Raw genomic sequence first — 19,819 nt, forward strand, 5'->3', positions numbered from 1 at the left:
ATTTCCAGCAACATAAAATCATCATTTTATAAGGAACCAGACTCAGAATTTTTCAATTTGGAGAGCTGTAGATTTATGTAAAAACAACAAAAGCAACAACAAAATCTTGAAGTTAATAAAATTCTAATTTTTTTATGAAGTTGTAAATTTATCCCATTATAAAATAATAAAATTTAGTTACTGTAAAGTCATACATTTGAAATAGTATGAACTATAAACATACAATTTTACAAGGTCAAAAATTTCCACCAATACAAAGCCATACATTTACAAGAAAACAATCTGAAAACAAAGGTTGAAAAGCCAAAAATTACAGAAATGTCCCCTGTTCTGGGCTAAAATCACAAGTATTTCTTCCTTGCTCAGTCCAATTAAAAAATATAGTTTGATCAAACTCTCAGCTGCAGTACTTATGCAAGGAAAAAAGTTTTATCTGGTGTGATTTCCTCTGTGCAATAGGTGAGTTCTGACTTTGTCGCCTCAACAATTTAAGATTCAGTTCTCTTACATTTAGGATGTTTAACTCAAAATCTTGAGGTAAAAATTACCAGATCCTTTTAAAGTTTTTAGAATGACCCTAATATGCCATTGTATATTTGCAGACTTTGTCCATACATTTATCTTTAAGTCATACAGAGGTGGAATAGTTTTGCTGATCACTGGAAAGTTTGTGTCGTACCTTTACTGTTTAATTTCTACTTACAGTTGACCAGGAATCTGATACAGGCCACACTTAATAAGTATTCTGGAAAGCCAAATATAAATATCCGATCTGAGTAATTCATCACAATCAAGCATTAAAGCCTACAAAGCAAATGCATTTTTAATGTACTGATGTTATTTATTGCTGTAAAATCTTTCTTTCATCTTAACTAACAAAGTAGATTCAGGACTGCTCCCTGACTTAACTCATACAACTCCTCCTAATATTTAACACATTTCTGTCTATGCAATTCTTTGTATTTTATATAGGATGATTTTTAGAGATGCACGATATTATCAGCAGTAAAAAGCAAAATCAGGAAAACTACTTCAGTTGAAGTTTTATTTCTTTTGGGCATCTTGAGTCTCAAAAATTTAAAATCATATTTAAGCTCTGAAATATAGCTAGATTTTTTGCATTTAAGAATCTGTCCTTTTGTTGTTGCTGTTATTTTAAGTACTTTGTCAGGGAGCCATCCTGCAAACTGGCTGAATAATAACGAGAATCAATGTAAATTTATAAGCTATTTCTTTTTTTGCACTGTGGAGCTCAGTGTCAGCAGGTTATTTTGCTGCTTTTTATTGTACTCAAAGATGCAGATGACTTTGGCTGTACTTTTAAAAATAAGCTACATGTAGCATGTAATGCACATGTAACCCAAAGACACTACTGTAAGTTTTTCATTAGTGTATGGCTGTATTTTAAAAAAAAAAAAAAAAAAAGACAATACATCCTTCATTTCTGATAAAAATCAAATGTTTTGTCAACTTCTAAAAAGATAGACTACTAATATTTTTAAAAATATATTTGTAGTACAGGATGGAATAGGTGTTTTTTAAAGTGGAAAAAAATTAATTAAAGATCGGTATCAGCCAAAATGATTTTTATAATATCAGCATATCGGATATCGGCAAAAATCCAATATTGTACATCCCTAATGGTTTTACTAGCTGGGTCTACAATTTCCTGGAGCGTCAGTCTCCAAAGAAATCACAATTTCATTTAGATGTGCATCAAATAAGATAAAACATCTAAAATTATTTCAGTGCATCATGAAGGTAAATGAGGGGCAAAAGAGTGAATAAAAAGCATGAAATTTGAGTTAAATAGCCCCAAAAAATCCATGGGAAGGATCCCTATACTACTTTGAGTTTTAAGCCCCTTAAAAAGCCTCGCTCTGGCTCAGCATGAATACAGCACTTGCCCCTACCACTCAGACCTACCACTATGTTCTGCACGTTTCCCCACAGTAGACACAGCTCTCTGTGCACGGTGAGTTCAATGGTCCTGGGACATAAACACTCTAGTTTTTCAACAAAAGTAACAGGACTGATCTACTGAAGCAGAGCACCAGCACATCATCCACAGAAGAAAAAAACACAATAACTAGGTCACCATTATATATAATGCACTGTCCCTGCACCAGCATCCAATAAGGGCAGAGCGAGCAGCCCAAGGCCGCAGCAGATGAGTGATGACACAAAACGTCTAACATCCACACCGTGGTGGAGCCATCAGGCCTTATAGACACAAACCATAGCGAGGAACATATTGCAATTAATTTCAACAGATGACACGCTAAAAATACTCTCACAGGATGATGTAACTGAAACAACTGTGACAACTCTGAACTCCTGAATCACATCCAAACATGTCAGCTGGATGTCATCACTTATTAGGATCAAAACACCATTTCAACAGGAGATTTAAGGTCTGAAGACTCTAAATTCAGTAGTATCTGAGCTGATTATGCAACATATGTGTAGCCGTTGACTAAAAAAAGGAAGCATGAACCATGCTGTTAGTGACTTTATATTTTACAAACTGTTGGTTGCTTCACATCCTTGTCCCCTTACTATGAACTTTGCTACTTCCTCTTTGCTTGCTTACTATGCTGCAGAACTTTTAAATTAATGCTTCTGGAGAAAAATGTCTTCTAAATAAAGAATATACACACAAAAAGTGAAACAGCAGATGAAAAATGGATGGTGAAGAGTGGGTAATGCGTGTAATGGTCAGGGTCTGATCTCACTTTAGTGGCTCGTCGAAGCGGATGGTGGCGGCGCAGTGGAAGACGACGTTGATGCAGGCTGTGAGCCGCTCCACGTCCTCTGGGCTGATGGCGAGGCCGGGCTGCGTCAGCTCGCTGCTGATGGGGATGATCTTCTGGTGGAAGTCGGGGTCGTCCTCTCGCACACGGTCGAAAAGCTGCAAGAAAATCAAACAAACATTAAGAACACGCGAATTGTGACTTTGAAAGACAATACACAAAGCAGACGAGGTGAATGCCACTCATATTTAGTCCCGTATCAGACGAGAGCTGGAGGACAGATAAAGAATTAAATCTGACTCAAGTTGCGACAGCCAAACACTAAAATAACTCGACAAGGGATGCAAATGAGCTCATGTCAGTTAAGGCAGCTAATGTGTTGCTTTGCATAAAAAACCTCAGGCAGAAATCCATCTCATGTCTCGGGAAGTCACAAACTCAGCAGCAGATTTCTGATCTAAATATACTAATGTGGGTGTGACAAAAACAGGTGAAGACATGGAGTCTGACTGCAAAACTTTTTCACCTCCGCACGATCGCGTTTCCATGCCATTGCTACTTAAATTCAACCCGTTTTCTAGAATACCTGCATTTGCAGATTGTTGTTTAAACCCATGCAACCCATACAAAGTATTGTCAATTAAATAAAAATTTGTAATGTAAAATAAGTGATTGCATAAATATTCATCCCATTCAAGTGAGTGTTTAGTAGATGCAGCTTTGGTTGTATTTTGCCGCATTCATTTTACCCTCTGCCTTTACAAGCCTTCCAGGGCTGGCTGCTGAGAAGCATCCCCGCAGCAGGATGATGCTACCATCATGCTTTACAGTGGTGATGGCGTGTTTGTGGTTATGTGCAGTATTTGGCGTCTTGTCTGATGGCCAAAAAACACTGTTTTGGTTTCATCAGACCAAAGAACTTTCTTACACTTAACCATGGAGTCACATGCTTTTTGGCGATCTCTAGTAGAGATTTAATGAGTTTTCTTCAACAGTGGCTTTCTCTTTGCCACTCTCCCATAAAGCTTTGACTGGTGAAGAAACCGGGCAACAGTTGTTGTATCTCAGCTGCCGAAGCTCTTCAAAGTAGTCACAAGTGTCTTGGTGGCCTCTCTCACGAGTCTCCTTTCATGGCCACTCAGTTTGTGAGGACGGCCTGATCTCGGCAGATGAACACATGTGCCACATACCTTCCATTTCTTGATGATGGATTTAACTGAATTCCAAAGGATGTTCAGTGCCTTTGATTTTTTATATCCATCTTCTGCATCTTCTGATTTATTCTTTTCAATGATCTCTTGGAGTGTTATTTTTTTCTTCACAGTGTAATGGTAGCCATGAATACTGATTTACCAGTGACTTGACCTTTCAGACACAGGCGTCTTTTTACTGCAATCACTTGAGACATATTAACTGCACTCAGGTGATCCCTTTTTCACTGATTGTGAGACTACTAGCACCAATTGGCTGAAATTAAATTTGATTCGATTTTTTAAAATTTAGAAATTCAATAAAAGGATAAAACATCCAAGGAGGTGACTGCTTTTTATTGGCACTGTACTAAGGAGGTACGGTGAGTATTCTTTTAATAGATTCAGTGATTCAGTAAAACCATGAGTGGAATCAAAGAATTTTTCAGTGACTAAAAATCTTGTTACATCTTTTAGATCCATCACACCCCCATAATTTGCCAGATACATTCACAGAACAGTGAGCCAATACACTGTGAATAAATTACTCCAGGAAAACAAAAGGAAAATGACTTCATAGAAGTGTGCAAATTTAGGCATGTGACTGGCAAATGACAAAAAGGCTGAAAAATGGGCATTAAAACTCAACTTCCTATAGTCTTTTGGCAGACTTTTTTATATATATGCATCAATTTCTTACATTTATCAACTACTGGGTGTTATAAAACATTTTATTTGTGCATTCTGCTCTTACTCAAATCCAGGATAACCTTTTTAGTAAATATGTAGTTTTGCAAGATACAATAGTACAACCATTTTAGTTTCCATATGTGCAAAAAAGCCAATCTAAAAGGCAAGAAAAAAAAGTCTAATTCTAATTTTCTCTAGCCAGATTTTTCAAGATATTCCCATCTCTGTTTTTGCACCAATTTGGTAGAATTGCCATACATTTTTTTTGTCACATAATGATCTCTTCTTTGTGTTATACAGTAAAACAGACCCACTATCTGCATATGAGGATATCATTCTTAAAAAGAAAACTACAAGCTGAAATAAAATGTTTAGTTTTATAGTTATCAGGTCCTACTAATCCAAAATAACTATCCTATGAGGTATCACAAATGCAGACTAAATACCAGCTTGGGTCTCAGGAGGTTAAATTGAAGAAGTAGGGTGAGTGTTACCCTACAAGTGTCTGACTGATGCTGACAAATGCTGCGAAGCATTTTCTGCACAATACAGCGTGTGCAACACCACACAAAGCCCTTCTTGTGTGATATTATTCCACCTGTTAGCACTGCTGTTTGCTAACTGCAGATGACATTCCAACATGGAGGGGGGATAAGTGTGCTCTCCTCTGAATTCACTAGTCCTTTTTCACTGCCCCACTTTCTGGCGCACCCTGCAGAGCGCCGAACACTGCATCAGAGTCAAAGCCTGCAGGACTGAACCGCTGGTAACCCGAGGAAGCAGAGGGAGTCAGTCTGTTGCCGGGTTGCGTCGAGCTTTGCTTTGTAGAGTAGCAAAAAGTCGTCTGTTGCCAACATGGCTGACGGAGAGTAGCTTTGCAGAGAGATAGTTAAAAAAAAAATTTAAAAAAAAGAGAGGGGAAGTGTGTTCTCTGTGTGTTGCTGCTCTGTGAGTTAGCTGTCTTCGTAAGCAAAGAAGAGGACAGATGTTGAATTAAACAGCTTCAAACAGCTGTTTAGATTTGTCGCATGTTTCCCCATCAGGCTGCTCCCTACTTCCCCAAAATACTAAACACTGCCCATATTAGGCGCCTGCCCTCATGTACAGTATGTAAGGTCTTAACCCAGAACAACTCCCTGCTGGGGGAGGGGGATGCATGCGCTATTTTCTACATCAGAGTGTAGCACTGTGATTATTATGTAATGCCAAATATTAGTGGTTTCCCTCCCTCTGATTTAAGCCAACAGCTGGCAGTAACAGAGCTAAAAGGGTGGCGGGGAAGAAGAGCCGCATTCATGCAAAAATCCTTCCAAATGGGCATGTGTTTAACCGCACAAAGTGTTCCTTTCCACTGTGTGATTCAGAGGTGTTGATGTCATGTCATGACTGTAGTTCAACTTCCTCTACAGGGTGTGTAGCATGGCAACAAAAACAAACCAGATGTATCTTGGCTGGGATCCATAGCCAACAAAACCATTTTAGTTGTGTGCAAAAGAAGGAGTATTTAAGAAAGTTTGTCCTTACAACAGACGGGATGTCCTCACAAATCTGAGATCTGCTCTTATCTCTGTAAAGCCCTGACGTCTGGGTGTCCTGTCACATGCTGGTACCTGAGAAGGGTATGTCAGGTAAGAGTTATAGGGAAACAGAAAAATCTCAAGCACTCAGGAAATGTGAAGGCTGTTTGGGGATCTGCAGTCTGAGTCAAATCACAGGACTAGATCTTAAAAGCAACTCATTCTCACAGTGAGGTTTGCAAATACTGACACAAAATCACTTTAGCAGGTTACCACCAGAAGAAAAGCACAAGAAAAAGAAATTCATGTACTTTAATAGGGGGTTGGCCCCCCTTTTGCAGTGATAACAGCTTCAACTCTTCTTGGAAATCTATCCACAAGATTTTGAAGTGTTTCTGTAGGAATTTGTGCCCATTCATTTAAAAGCATTTAAGAGGTAAGGCACTGACCACTGACATTGTCACTTCCCAAAACTATTGCCACAAAACTGGAAGCACAGCATTGTCCAAAATGTCATCATATGCTAATCAGCAGAGCAAATGCAACTTTTACACACCATGCACCTTGGCTGACTCTGCTCTCTGTCTTATGTGGGTTTCCGTTTTGTGGCTGAGTTGTTGTTGTTGTTGCTACAGTGCATAAAAAAAGAATTCACCCCCTTGTATGGTTTACCCTTTAACTGATTTTATAAATCAATCAGTATAATTGATATAAAATACCCTTTAAAGTCGCTGACCTAATTCAACAGTAAGTATGAGTTTCGAAAACCAGTACCAACATGGTATCGGTACCAACACTTCCGATACCTACCAGACCAAATTACAACACAGATATCGATACTTCATTTTGATAGGCTGGGAAATTTTAGCGTTTAAAGAATGGGTATATACAGTGCTTAACAAATTTATTAGACCACCCTAACTCTAACCAAAGTAAAGTTTGAGTGTTATGCTTGATTCATTTCTGACTTCTCAGAGAAGCCCAGTGAGCCAGCTCAAATTTGGGTGAATTCAGTTTGAAATCCCTCATTCCTGTTCAAAATGGTAAAACGTGGAGAGCTCACTGAAAATGAAAGAGCCTGCATTAAAGCACTTCATGATGCTGGATGGTCTCTGAGACAAATATGACAGGTGGTCTAATAAATTTGTTAAGCACTGTATATCATTTAAAAAACCTAGTAAATGAAAAATATATTTATTTATTCATATTTTTAATCACTGAAGAACTTTTGGAAGGAGATCACGGCATTATTCATAATTTAAATGTAATCCATTCAGCCCATTTACTTTAATACAATTTAATCTTAAAAATTAAAAATTAAATTTTATTTTGTCGCTTCAACTACCGTACCGAAAACGTACCGAACCGTGACTTCAAAACCGAGATACATACCGAACCAAAATTTTTCTGTACCGTTACACCCCTACTGATTACCGTGCAACCTGGCAGAGCTTGAGCAGTTTTGCAAAGGAGTAAAATTGTAGCGTGCAGATGTGCAAGCCTGATTGAGACCTATTCACACAGACTCAATGCTGGGATTGCACCAAAAGGTGCATCTACTAAATACTGACTTGAATAGGGTGAATATTTATGCTTGATTTCACACACCTGTGGTAACAGGTCTGATTGAAACTCCTGAATTCAATAATTAACAAGTGTGGGTAAATACTTGTGTCCCTATAGTGTATCAGCAAGGGTTGAAAGGTAGCATAAAGCGCTGACCCTGCAATCGAAACGTGGCCAGTTTTGGCTCAAAAACAGAAGAAGAAAAAGACTGCAACTGCCAGAATGTGAAAGTGGATGTTTTTATATGGTAGTCCATTGGGGGAAACCATTGTTTGACCTGTGTTGCTCTTGCATTCATTTACATTCAGATAAAACTTATATTTGAAAAGCTGAAAATGAGCTGAACATGAACTTAAAATAAATTCAGCAGAGCCACAGGGCATCAGGGTCAGAGGGGTGAATGGGGCTGTGGAGTGTAGGCTTCAGAGCTCTCATTGTTATGGACGCAGGCAGAGAATGGCATTGTGGGACTGAGTTGTTGCTTTGTTAATGGTTCTTTTCTTGTGCCAGCCTTCCACAATCATCTACCATTTACCATCGCAGCCTTCTCCGACCCACAGCCCCTTAGAGAAAACTGCTTTGTGCAGAAGGACAAAAGGCCACCAGTTCACATTTCCTCAAACACTCTTCACCACAGTTCTCCCTGCAGGATCACCACAAGTCTTTAAGCGGAGCATCTTATGGCTATGTAAACTAGTCATAGCCTTGAACGAGCCTTGACAAGGTCTTGAACAAGCAAGTTTAAGGCCTTCTATAAAGTTGATCTGTGAATCATTTGTTCATGAACTTTTAGGGCCTGTTGGTAAATGACACTGCCATTTGTCCTTTCTCCACGCTGGACATTTTTTAAGACCATGAGGTCAGTAAATCTTCCATCAAGAGTACTTGAAGCAGCCGCTCTCTGGACTTTCACAGAAACCCAACACTAATGGCACTTTCTTTCAGCCTGGGCAACCCGAGATGCCATTCAAACAGCCTCTCTTCTCACTAACTGCCCTTTAACTGGGCTCCAGACCCTTCACAGCCCCATTCATGTGGACCTTTTCCCTGGAGAAAAAGGACGACAGCGAAGGAAAATGAAAGAAAAACTTAGAGGAAGAGGCACTAAAGTGGTGAGAGAAGTGAAAAGGAAAGTGCATTTTTTATCGGCATTGTTCAAAAAGTTTATAATGGTAAAAGGTCAGCTCTGCAAAGTGTTCTCTACAGTGTCATCATATACAAGAGGAGGGGTGGTTGCAATAGGAGACAGTGTGAAGGAGGCTAATGATGGCTATGCTCTTCACTCTGTCTGAGGGGTAGCATGACTCCTTGACTGACTGGAGGTCACAGCTGCAGGTTCTTAAGATATAAATCAATGATTTAAGCTATCACAGGTAGCTTGTACAAGAAAAACAAGACAAACCTTTGTTTTAGGTGTTTAGATCAGATAGTACTGTTGTTTTTTCAGGTTTTAAACCATAACACTGAACCAAGCTGATTATCTTTGGGATTCTAACTCTTGTTCAACCAATGTTTTCAGCTCAACAAACATTGGCAGTACATTTTTGTTTACAAGCTGCATGATTTTCAAAACTCTCTCTTTATGCTGATGATAGAATCTTTTCCATTTCAAGCAATAATTAACAATTGAAGACAAAGCATAGGCAGAATTTGAATTTCTCTTGAACTCTTTATTTTAACGAAGCTGTTACTTACAGTGCCAATAAAACACCTGTGTCTGGAAGGTCCACTCACAGGTTAATCAGTATTCATGGCTACCATTACACCATGAAGACAAAAAAGCACTCCAAACAACTCAGAGTAAAGTTATTGAAAAGTGTAAGTCCAAGGCATTGAACAACCACTGGAGTTAAAGCAATTCCATCATCAAAAAATGTAAGGAATCTGCCTAGGTCAGGCCGTCCTCACAAACTGAGTCACCGTGCAAGGAGACTAGTGAGAGAGGCCACCAAGACACCTATGTCTACTCTGAAGGAGTTAAAGCTTCAGCAGCTGAGATGGAAGAGAATCTGAATACATCAGCTGTTGCCAAGCTCTTTACCAGTCAAAGCTTTTTCGAAGAGTAGCAAAGAGAAAGCCATTGTTGAAGAAAACTCGTCTAGAGATCACCAAAAGGCACGTGGGAGACTTTATTCTTATTTTTATTTAACCTTTATTTGAGATCGAAAATCTCTTTTTCAATGGAGACCTGACCATGGTCAAGTGGAAGAAAGGTCTTTGGTCTGATGGGACCAAAATGGGGCTTTTTGGCCATCAGACAAGATGCCTTGTTTGGTGGATGCCACATCACCACAAATGCACCATTCTCACTGTGAAGTACGGTGGTGGCAGCATCATGCTGTGGGAATGCTTCTCGGCAGCCGGCCCTGGAAGGCTTGTAAAGGTAGAAATGGTCTAAAGACAACAAGGTGAATGCTGTGGAGTAGCCGGGTCAAAGCCCAGACCTCAATCCAGCATTAGATTTTTTTATCCGATTGACACTACGTTGCAGAAATTGGTTTTTACTTTGATGTCACAGAAGATTTTTTTGTACAAAAAAAGCCAAATTATATTGAGCATGACTGATTTATTTATTCATTTTTTAAAGGTTTATTTTCGGCATTTTTGTGCCTTTATTTGATAGAGGATGATAGTGGATAGAGTTGGAAACATGGATGAGAGCGGGGGGAGAGACATGTGGTAAAGGGCCTCAGGCCGGGTTCAAGCCCGGGCCGTGCGCGTACATGGGGTGTGCGCCTTAACCACTCGTCCACCTGCGCCCCGCATGACTGATTTATAAAATAAATTAAAGTGTTAGACATCCAAAGAGGTGAATACTTTATTTATTTATTACAAGGGACAATGCAAATTACTGAACATGGACATGTAAATGTGCCAGATTGTAGCCATAGGGTAATTTCCATCTGAAGTCCCCAGCAGGTTGATGGTATATACAACAAAATGTACATTAAAATCTACATAAAAATCAAACACCAAGACCAGACAACATCGACAGTACAATAAAATACAAAGACCCAAATACAACGATACAGTAGGTTGCTGCATGACCTTAGCTTAAGACACACTAGGAATAAAGTGACCATTCCAGGTAAAGTGCAAAAGGCAGACGGCACTGTGAGATACATAACTTACTACACGGCCCTTTGTTGCATGCAAGCTACAGGTAGTATCAGCAAAGATACTACCTGCCCTACAGCATAGCCCCTAACAGCCCTCCAAACCTGACTGTGTAGACTGGTGGGCAGCAAGAGCCAGGATATCACTGGGTTGTCAAGAGAGTAACTCTTCACCAATGTTTTGTCCAATTAGCGCCTCACTACCTCTGGACTTTGAGACATAAGTATAAGAAGATCTGCAAGGAATTTGGGAAGAATCAATGGCAAATGAGGTTTAAACAAAAATCTACTGAAATTTTTCAAAACTCCTCCAGCAATGTCAGACTTGGCACAATAGCGTGTACATGTTGGAGGATTTCTGACACCAGCCAGATTCTCGTTTCTATCTGCTGAACTGACAAGACTGTGCAGAGCAGATAAAAAGGCCACAGGAGAAGACAAATCTTAGGAGTCTCCTGGGAGGCTGTGGTGAAGGACAGACAAGACTAACCCCTCAGGCTGTTGGCATAATGAGGAGAAAGAGGAACCGTCTTCAGCCTGTCAATGCATCCCCCCTGGATAAAGTAGATTCAACCAGCCTGTTTAACACAAAGTAAAATTCCTTAAAACTTTCAGTTTCTGGGGTGACTGACGGACATGACTAACACATGATGGTGTCAGCATTTTAAGGAGAAAAGAGACTATATTCAGTCTTTTCACTGAAGTCTTCAGGATGTATAAAACTAGATTTAAACAGCTATCTATGAAAGCTAAGAAGTCAGATTTGTATCAGGGAATAAGTGATGTAAAGCATTTCCATACAAGAGGGCCCAAGTGTTGTGGTTGATCTCAGGTATTTCATGGAGTGGTCCACTTAAGAGAGGCTGCGCCGTCTCTTCATTCGACTCTTTCAACCCTGAAACTTGCAGCTTCTTAAGGGCTTAGCTGAGTGATCAAGGATTGCAGTGAGCATCTAATCACACTAAACTAATGAAAATAGAGGGTTTTTTCATGCCTAGCTCTGGGGTATCACTGTACACAACTCAGTTGAAAAGATCAATATGAGTGGAGTAATAAGGGTAAAGTGATAGCATATGCAGAGCTTCTGAGCCGAGCATTCGCTATGCCGGTGGCATCGCATTCCTGTCTTTGAGACGGTGATCTCATCCTGACTCAAGGAGAATTTTATGACCCTTAAAGAGCAAACGGGCAGAAATAAGACAGTGTTTATCGTCTGTGCTGCAGGCCTTTGTGTCCTTGTTAAATGCCACGAAGAATTAGGAGGATTGAGCCTGAGACCTAAAAGCAGTCTTAGGAGAAGAATGTCACAGTGAAGACATTTTACCACCAATAAAGAACCTCTGACCACGATATGACACCCAACAAAGCAGTCATTTAACAAGAAAAGATAGTCTTAATAATGGTAAGTCTCTATCCAACACAGAAAGCCAGTGTGAAGTAAGTCTGAAGATGGAAGTATGCAGATTCTTGACCTGAAGGGAAAGGAGAAACTAAGATGGTCAAATGTGAGGGAAAAGCTGATCAATTTTGCTAAGGTTGATTTAGTGCCAGTAAGTAGAATTTTTGTTTTCCTACTGTTAAGTTTGAGAAAGTTGTGTAAAAACCAGGATTTGACAGAGGGAGAAGGGTGGAAGGTTAGAGTTAGGTTTGGTGGATGGGTGGAGCTGGGTGTCATCAGCATAGAAGTGAAAGTTGATGTTGAATTTATGGAAGATATGACAAAGAGGAAGTTAATAGATAATGAATAGAAGGAGGCCAATGACAGAACTCAGGGGAACACTGGGAAAACTGGAAAGGGAGAGATTTGAAGGCTTTGAGATGTATGAACTGAGTGAACAGTGGTCTATTTAAATTCACAGGATGGTAAGTACTGAAAATTTTCAAGTCCTTTTGGCAAGAAAGTTATATATTTCATGCTAACAGAAACCAGAAGGGGCAACTTTGTCTAAATTCCAAATAAAAACCCTGGCAACATTTTGATACTAAAACCTTGCAAATGCAATCTTGTAACTTAGACAATGTATGGGAGTCTCCCTGCAGTCCTTGACAATTAAAACAAGCTATTACCCCACATTAGTTGGCTTCAACTTATATTTTTGTTGCCATGCTATTGAAATAGGTGTCAATATTTTCTTTTTTCAAGTAAAGTATCAAGCCTACAACATGTAATAAGATTTCCCGACTATTTTAAGAAAGAAATCCCTCAAAGGATGTGATTCTTCAGACATTACATGAAGAGAAATAATCCAAAATTCTGTCCAAGTCCTTCTGTGTAAAAGACATTAGGAACTCAAAGTCATTAAATAAGGATTTGCCACATTACAAAATAAAACTGTGCAAATGTACAGTCTTGTGAAGAACAGCCCTGGGTTTTGGCACATCGGGCCCAATGATGAATCCTTCACGTCCTACATGCACGAAACATATGTACATGACGGCACTTGTTTCCTTTTAAAGGTCTTCCAGGCTAACTTTTACTACTAGGTCTAAATGTGAAAAATCTAACAGAATGGTTTAGTTTCATTTCCATAAAGGCTGTCAGCTTCAACAGGTTGATTGCGATAAGTTGGAGGTCTTATATTATTACATACTAATTTTTCAATCACACTGTTACATTGTCACTTTCGTGACCATATACACAGTGAAGCATGGTGGTGGCAGCATCATGCTGTGGGGGTGATTTTCAGCTGCAGGGACTTGGAGACTTGTCAGGGTCGAGGAAAAGCTGAATGAAGCAAAGTACGAAGATATCCTCGATGAAAACCTGTTCAGGAGCACTCAGGACCTCAGACTACACTGAAGGAACACCTTCCATTATGACAATGGCCTTCACCACACAGCTAAAACAACATAGGAGTGGCTTAAGGACAAGTCTGTGAATGTCCTATAGTGGCCCAGCCAGAGCCCTGACCTTAACTCTATCAAATATCCCTGGAGAGACCTGAAAATGGCTGTCCACAAACACTCCCCACCCAACCTCTCTGAATGTACATTAACAAATAAAAAAGCAATGCAGAATGTACCTTTAAAAGGAACTGACACTGTGAAATGGGTGTGGTATCCCTTCTATCACTGGCTTTTTTCAAACTTAGCCTATATGTATTCAAGTTTCGGCTTTTATCTGAATTTGAACAGGCAGTCAAACGATATGGTTGTGTAAGGCCTACCTGATATTATCTTTATAGTTTCTCCTTGTCGTGTTATTTTGCAAAAAGTCTGTTTTGTTCTCAAGGTATTCATAAGTCAAGTGCAAGAGCAGCAAAGTCCAAGTCAAGAGCTCTTTTCTGTGACTCCAATCACTCAAGTCTTTAGCTCCGTCGGCTCTTCTTACCTTTTGCGGTCTTGAAGATGATCTATTGGCCCTTAAGTGCTCCTGCTCTTCTGTAAAATGCAAATCAAGCTTTCTGAACGTTGCGTGCATGTGTAAAAATAACCAAAAAGCCTTGGGCAGATTTCCTTTTTTTGTCAAACTACAGCAACCACAGAGAAACATGGCTTGTGTCTAAAAACATTTCAGTTCACCTCTGTGACACTGGGACTGTTTGTTGTTCTGGGACATGACAATAAAAAAATGCCAGTGTCACAGACACCATTATTAAAGCAGGCTGGTTTACTGTATCACATTGTGTTAGAAGACGGAGCTGGGCAGGCTGTAATCTTGATGAACATGATCCTCTGTGATACAAACCTGTCTTATTAAAGCTATGTTTATACAGTACTAAACTGCTTTTCTAATTATGTTGTGGTGACAATGTGACCGCTTCTTGGATTACGTTCATTTGGATTGAATGACGCACTGTTTTTATAGACAACAACAGAGATACAAAGACTAAGTTGGGGTGGATACTGGCTTACATAGAGCAGCAGGGCTGTGGCATCAAAGTCTTGACGGTGTAATTCAGTTTAGATAACAAAACCCTTTTTAATTCAGGATAAGGGAAGCTTGTTTTGGCTCGGTTTAAGTCACAGAAAAGTGTCTCGTCACTAACTTTAGAAACAGCTGCTGGTTATTTTTTAAACATAACTAAAAAAACACACAAACACTTAATAGCTATAAAAAGATATCTCATTGTGAGCCCTGAACAAACTCTTCAAGACAGAACCTGACAGAAGCCATCAGACCCTGATCAATAACACAAACATAAACTTAACCACAATCCCCTAAAGGCCAGATAAAAATGAGAGTGAAAGAGGAAATACACAAGTGCTTTTTTCTTTACACCATTAAAATCCATTTGTTGGCCGCCTTTGCTTTCCTGCAGCTTTTTACCCATCACAGAGCATGCTTTAAAATAAAGTGAATGCAAAAGCTCCACAAGACAAAAATTGGCCTTTAAAGTTTTCTAGTACCCTTTCTCCTCTATAAAATACAAGTTATTGTCTTAAAAGTCAGACAAAATGTATATAAGGGCATTATCCTGTTAAAAACCTTTAAGTGTATATAGTAAGGTATCCTTAAGATATGGTTTAAGTGTGCCTCTCTTTAAGGGTAGAATCTGACATCAGTTTTAAGAGCCTTTGGTCTGAGCTTCGAAATCCCATAAAGCACCAATTAATGGAATTAGATAGGGTCTGTTTTAAAGTACCTTAAAGCTTCTTTTGCAAGAACTCTTTTTTAAGGTAGCCTTTAGTGTCTTTTGAAGTAGATTTAATATGTATGTTTTTCAATGTAGCCTTACTGTCTGTGTCAAAGTACCCTTCAGAGTTCATTTAAAAGTAGTTTTAAGTTTCATAAATGTGTTTTAATGGCAGCATTTAGCTTCCGTTTCAAGGTAGCCTTTAGCATCTACTTCAAAGCACCCTTAAGGACTGTATCAAGGTAGCCTTATGCGTCCATGTCGAGGTACCCTTCAGAGTTCATTTACAATTAGTTTAAGATTCATAACTTTGTTTCATGGCAGTATTAAGCTTCCATTTAAGGTAACCTTTAGCATCTATTTTAAAGCACCCTAAAGCACTGTATCAAGGTAGCCTTTAGCGTCCATGTTAAGGTACCCTTCAGAGTCCAGTTAAAGGTAGTTTTAAGTTTCATAACTTTGTTTCATGGCTGTATTTAGCTTCCATTTGAAGGTAGCCTTTAGCATGTATTTCAAAGCACCCTTAAACACTGTAGCGTGGTAGCCTTTAGCGTCCATGTTGAGGTACCCTTCACAGAATATTTCAAAGTAGCTTTAAGTTTCAGAACTTTGTTTCACAGCAGTATTTAGCTTCCATTTCAACATAGTCTTTAGAATCTGTTTCAAAGAACTCGTATGTGTCCATTTCAGGGTATTCTAGAACATTTGTTTAGAGAGTGCTTTCAGTTTTGTTTGTAAGGTACCCTTTAGCATCTGCATCAAAAAACTACTCAGTTGATGTTGAAAGTGCCTTTAGCCTGTGTCAAGGTACTGTGTAGCATGTGCTTTGAGGTACCAAACATGTCAGTTTTACAGAACTTTGGTCTCTGTTTCACTTCATGGTCTCTGTTTCAAGGGTTTTTGTCTAGATTTCAAAGTCCTTTACTGTCTGTTTTAAGATAGGCTTTCAATATGTATTTTGGAACTCATATGTTTCTGTTTAATAAAAAGCTTTTTGCAGTATTTTGATACCCTTGATCACATTTCAAGGTTCTAATAGTGTCAGGTACATGACATCCATGAGTACCCCTTTTATATCACTCAGCTTTAAATGGAACAAGATATTCTTTCACAGTTTAAAAGTATCTTGTAGCATCTGTTTCAAAATACCCTTAAGTGTCCATTTCAGGGTAGCTTAAAACATTTATTTAGATAGCGCTTTCGGCTTCTATTTTAAGGTACTAGTACCTAGCATCTGTGTCAAGGAACTCTTCAGTTCAGCATGTGTTTTGAGGTACCCAAAGTACCAGGTTTAAAGAAGGTCACTTACTCTGTTTAAAGGGGGTTTTGACCTGGGTTTCAAGGTACCCTTAAGGGGCTGTTTTAATATAGGCACTCAAATCTGTTCTTCTGAACTATCAAGTGTCTGTTTAGAAAGTGCTTTTTGCAATTTTTTGATAGCTTTGATCAGGACTCATGATCCTGTTAGTGTCAGTTTCAAGGTACCCTTCAGTATCTCTTTCATGCATCTTAGCTTTAAGTGGAACAATTTCTTCCGTTACACTTTAAAAGCTTCTTGTACCAAGTATTTTAAGGTACCTTTTACAATTAATTTTAAGTCAGTCTTCGCTGTTCCTTCTGAGAAACCCTCGAGTATGTCTAGACAACGCATTCAGTATGTGTTTTAGGGTACTCTTCAGTATACGTTTCAGTGTACCCATAGTGTAGGTTTGTAAGAACCCCTCTGTTTCTTTTGAGGTACCCTTTAGTATCTGTTTTATGCTATCCTTAGCTGCATTGTCAAGTTTATCTATAGCCAGCATTTTAAGTAGTCTTTTAGCATTCAGCTCCAGGTACCCTTTAGCATCAACTCCAAGCAAGTCTTTAGCATCTGATTCAAATAACTATTTAAAGTCAGTTGGAAAAGTGCGTTTTAGGGTACTCTTTAGGGTATTTAAGATACTTATAATTTTGGGACTTTGTGAGACATTGCTTCTGTTTCCAAGAAACTTGTTAGTGTCATTTTCATGCTACCCTTAATTCAAGTGTCTTTCCGCATTTGTGACATGGTACCCAGTGTCTGTTTCAAAGTACCTTAAGCGTCCATTTCAAGGTGGCCTAAAACATGTTTGCTTTAAGCTTCTATCCTAGGGTATCGTTTAGCATCTGTGTCAAGGAACTTTTCAGTGCATGTTTGAAGAAGCTTTTGCTTCTGTTTTAAGGTGTTTTGATTTACCCAAAGTGCCAGATCTGAAACCAAGATGAAGGCACACTTCAAGGGGTTTTTGGCTTCGGTTCTGAGTTACCCTAAAGAGTCTATTTCAAGATAGGCTTTTAAGTCAGTTTGTAGGAACTCTTTTTGCAATTTTAGAATACCCTTGATCATAATTCAAGGTCCTAGTAATGTAAGTTTCAAGGTACCCTTTCCAAACAGTTTCAAGTCACAGGCACTGGTTTCAGGGTACCCAATTTGTCAGTTTTGAACACTCCTTTGCATCCATTTTGTGTTCTCCTTGCCTGCTTTTTTTGTTTAACTTTAGCTCCATTTTTAAAGCATCTTCACACCCATTTCAGGGTACCCTTTACCGTCTATCAAGATGCTTCCTCTCATCAGAGTACACATGCTCCCTCAAAGAACAGCTTTAATTTTATGAACTACATGAGGAGGATTTACAGCGCACAGATGTATGGTAAGTATTCCTCTTAACAGTGTTTTTATGAGGGTGCAGAGGCAATAATAAAAAGGGAAAAACCATTACATCACAAGCATAAAGCTTCCTGCTGTAGGAGCCATATGGATGTGGAGAGATGAAACAGTTTGACAGACTCTGCACATGCTGTGTAGGCACTGGGCTGGGCTACAACAGTCCCCTGAAGAACTGAGTCGGCACTACGCATGTCCTTGCTCGCTTAATGACTTCACCTGTGACGTTTTAATGTGCTAATTTGTTTCATAAACTGAGCTAATTTGCAGCCTAATTATACGCAAAGCACTGGGTCCCCTTTGCCTTCATCTCAGGGGAGGAGCAGCACAGCCATCACTTGTCTCTCAAATCACTTGTAATGTGCAACACTGTCAACCCTCTCACGCTCATCTCCAAAAGCCGCTGTTTTGACAGAGCCTGACACGCCAAAATTAAACACACTTTCACACGTATTTACTGCAGGATTTAGCTTATGAATCTTACATCAGGAATGCACGACAGGGATTGCATGTTTTGAATGGTCTGATCTCGCTTCAGGATTGAGAGGTCGATGCTTCAGGTGTGCCTGTGCTGACAGCCAACATTAACAATTCAGGCGAGGATTTCAGCAGCTCCACAAGTGGAAACACAGCGCAACCTGTTTGAGCCAGCAGGGGAATCAATAAATCTTGAATATTTATACGGCTGAGAATGATCACCTGGCTCTGGATGCAAACAAGAGGAAATCAATGACAGGATGTAGTCATGACAGATCAGAGTAGGATAATGGGCAAGGGAGTGAAAACCACAGTTAGAGTCTGGTGCACAGAGATTCACACAGAGTATAATGAAAGGGAACACGGAAGTCTAATTTCAAAGTGCATTTTAAGGATAAAATTACCAAGAAAGTGACTTTCGTACAGATACATTAACCTCCTTTTACTTCATGCAAGTGTGCATCCAAGTGTCTCTAACATGCTCTACTGTTAATAATTCATTACTAGAGCCTGAAAGAAACATGCATGATCTCCTCTTGTGGAAAATATCTGCACATGCATTCAAAAACAGACGTCATCTATTCCTCCAAAACTCTCTTATGTGTTATAGACTTGCTCGTGTCATCCCACGCCCTCATTTTTATACTCATGCCCACGCGTCCTGGATATAGAGGACGCAGGTGTGGCTTCTTTTCTTTGCATCAGCAGTTACATAATAGCAGGACACTGATATCCCAAGCATGTGAGGAATGAAGCAGTTTATTTCTGTCTTAAGGGAGATATGCAAGTATGTGCTTCAACAAGGCATCGCCAGCGGCCATCCTTCTTTCTTAGAGTCCACTAGTCAGTTAAGGGTGTGCCGTCATTGCTAAGTGAGAAGAACAAAAAGGAAAAAAGGAAACACTTATGCTACTACAGCTTGAAAAGCATTCCGTCTGAAAGCGAGATGACTTTCTCGCCTTCTGATGTGCTTTGCTCTGCTTCAGCCAATTAGAGGATTTGTTTAAACAAAATGCAGTCAAATTCACCAGCTTGCATCTGATGACAGTAGACTGCTTAAATAAAGTCAAACAAGAAGCGTTTGTTCACTCTGGGAAAATTTTTGAAAGGAGAACACAGTTGGAAAGTTTCTACTCAAAGTTGATGCAGGGGCGATGCTAGACATCTTCTGGCCTGGGACAGCCACTACGGCCCCCTCTGGAGGTTTCCTCCTAAAAATCACTCAAAATGTTAAAACCATTAAAGCCAAT

The 19,819-nt window shown here is 39.4% G+C and overlaps 1 protein-coding gene across 2 annotated transcripts in view; it reads right to left on the bottom strand.

Annotated features, from left to right (window-relative positions):
- Positions 1–19,819, bottom strand: part of si:dkey-97m3.1 (fatty acyl-CoA reductase 1) — an 89,252-nt gene that overhangs the window by 26,646 nt on the left and 42,787 nt on the right. For both annotated transcript variants that reach the window (XM_041780570.1, XM_041780569.1), the window contains exon 3: positions 2,736–2,911. In XM_041780570.1, the coding sequence (XP_041636504.1) occupies positions 2,736–2,911 (176 nt within the window). The remainder of the gene's footprint in view (positions 1–2,735; positions 2,912–19,819) is intronic.

This window comes from Cheilinus undulatus, linkage group 23, assembly GCF_018320785.1.
Source record: "Cheilinus undulatus linkage group 23, ASM1832078v1, whole genome shotgun sequence".
NCBI classification, from domain to species: domain Eukaryota; kingdom Metazoa; phylum Chordata; class Actinopteri; order Labriformes; family Labridae; genus Cheilinus; species Cheilinus undulatus.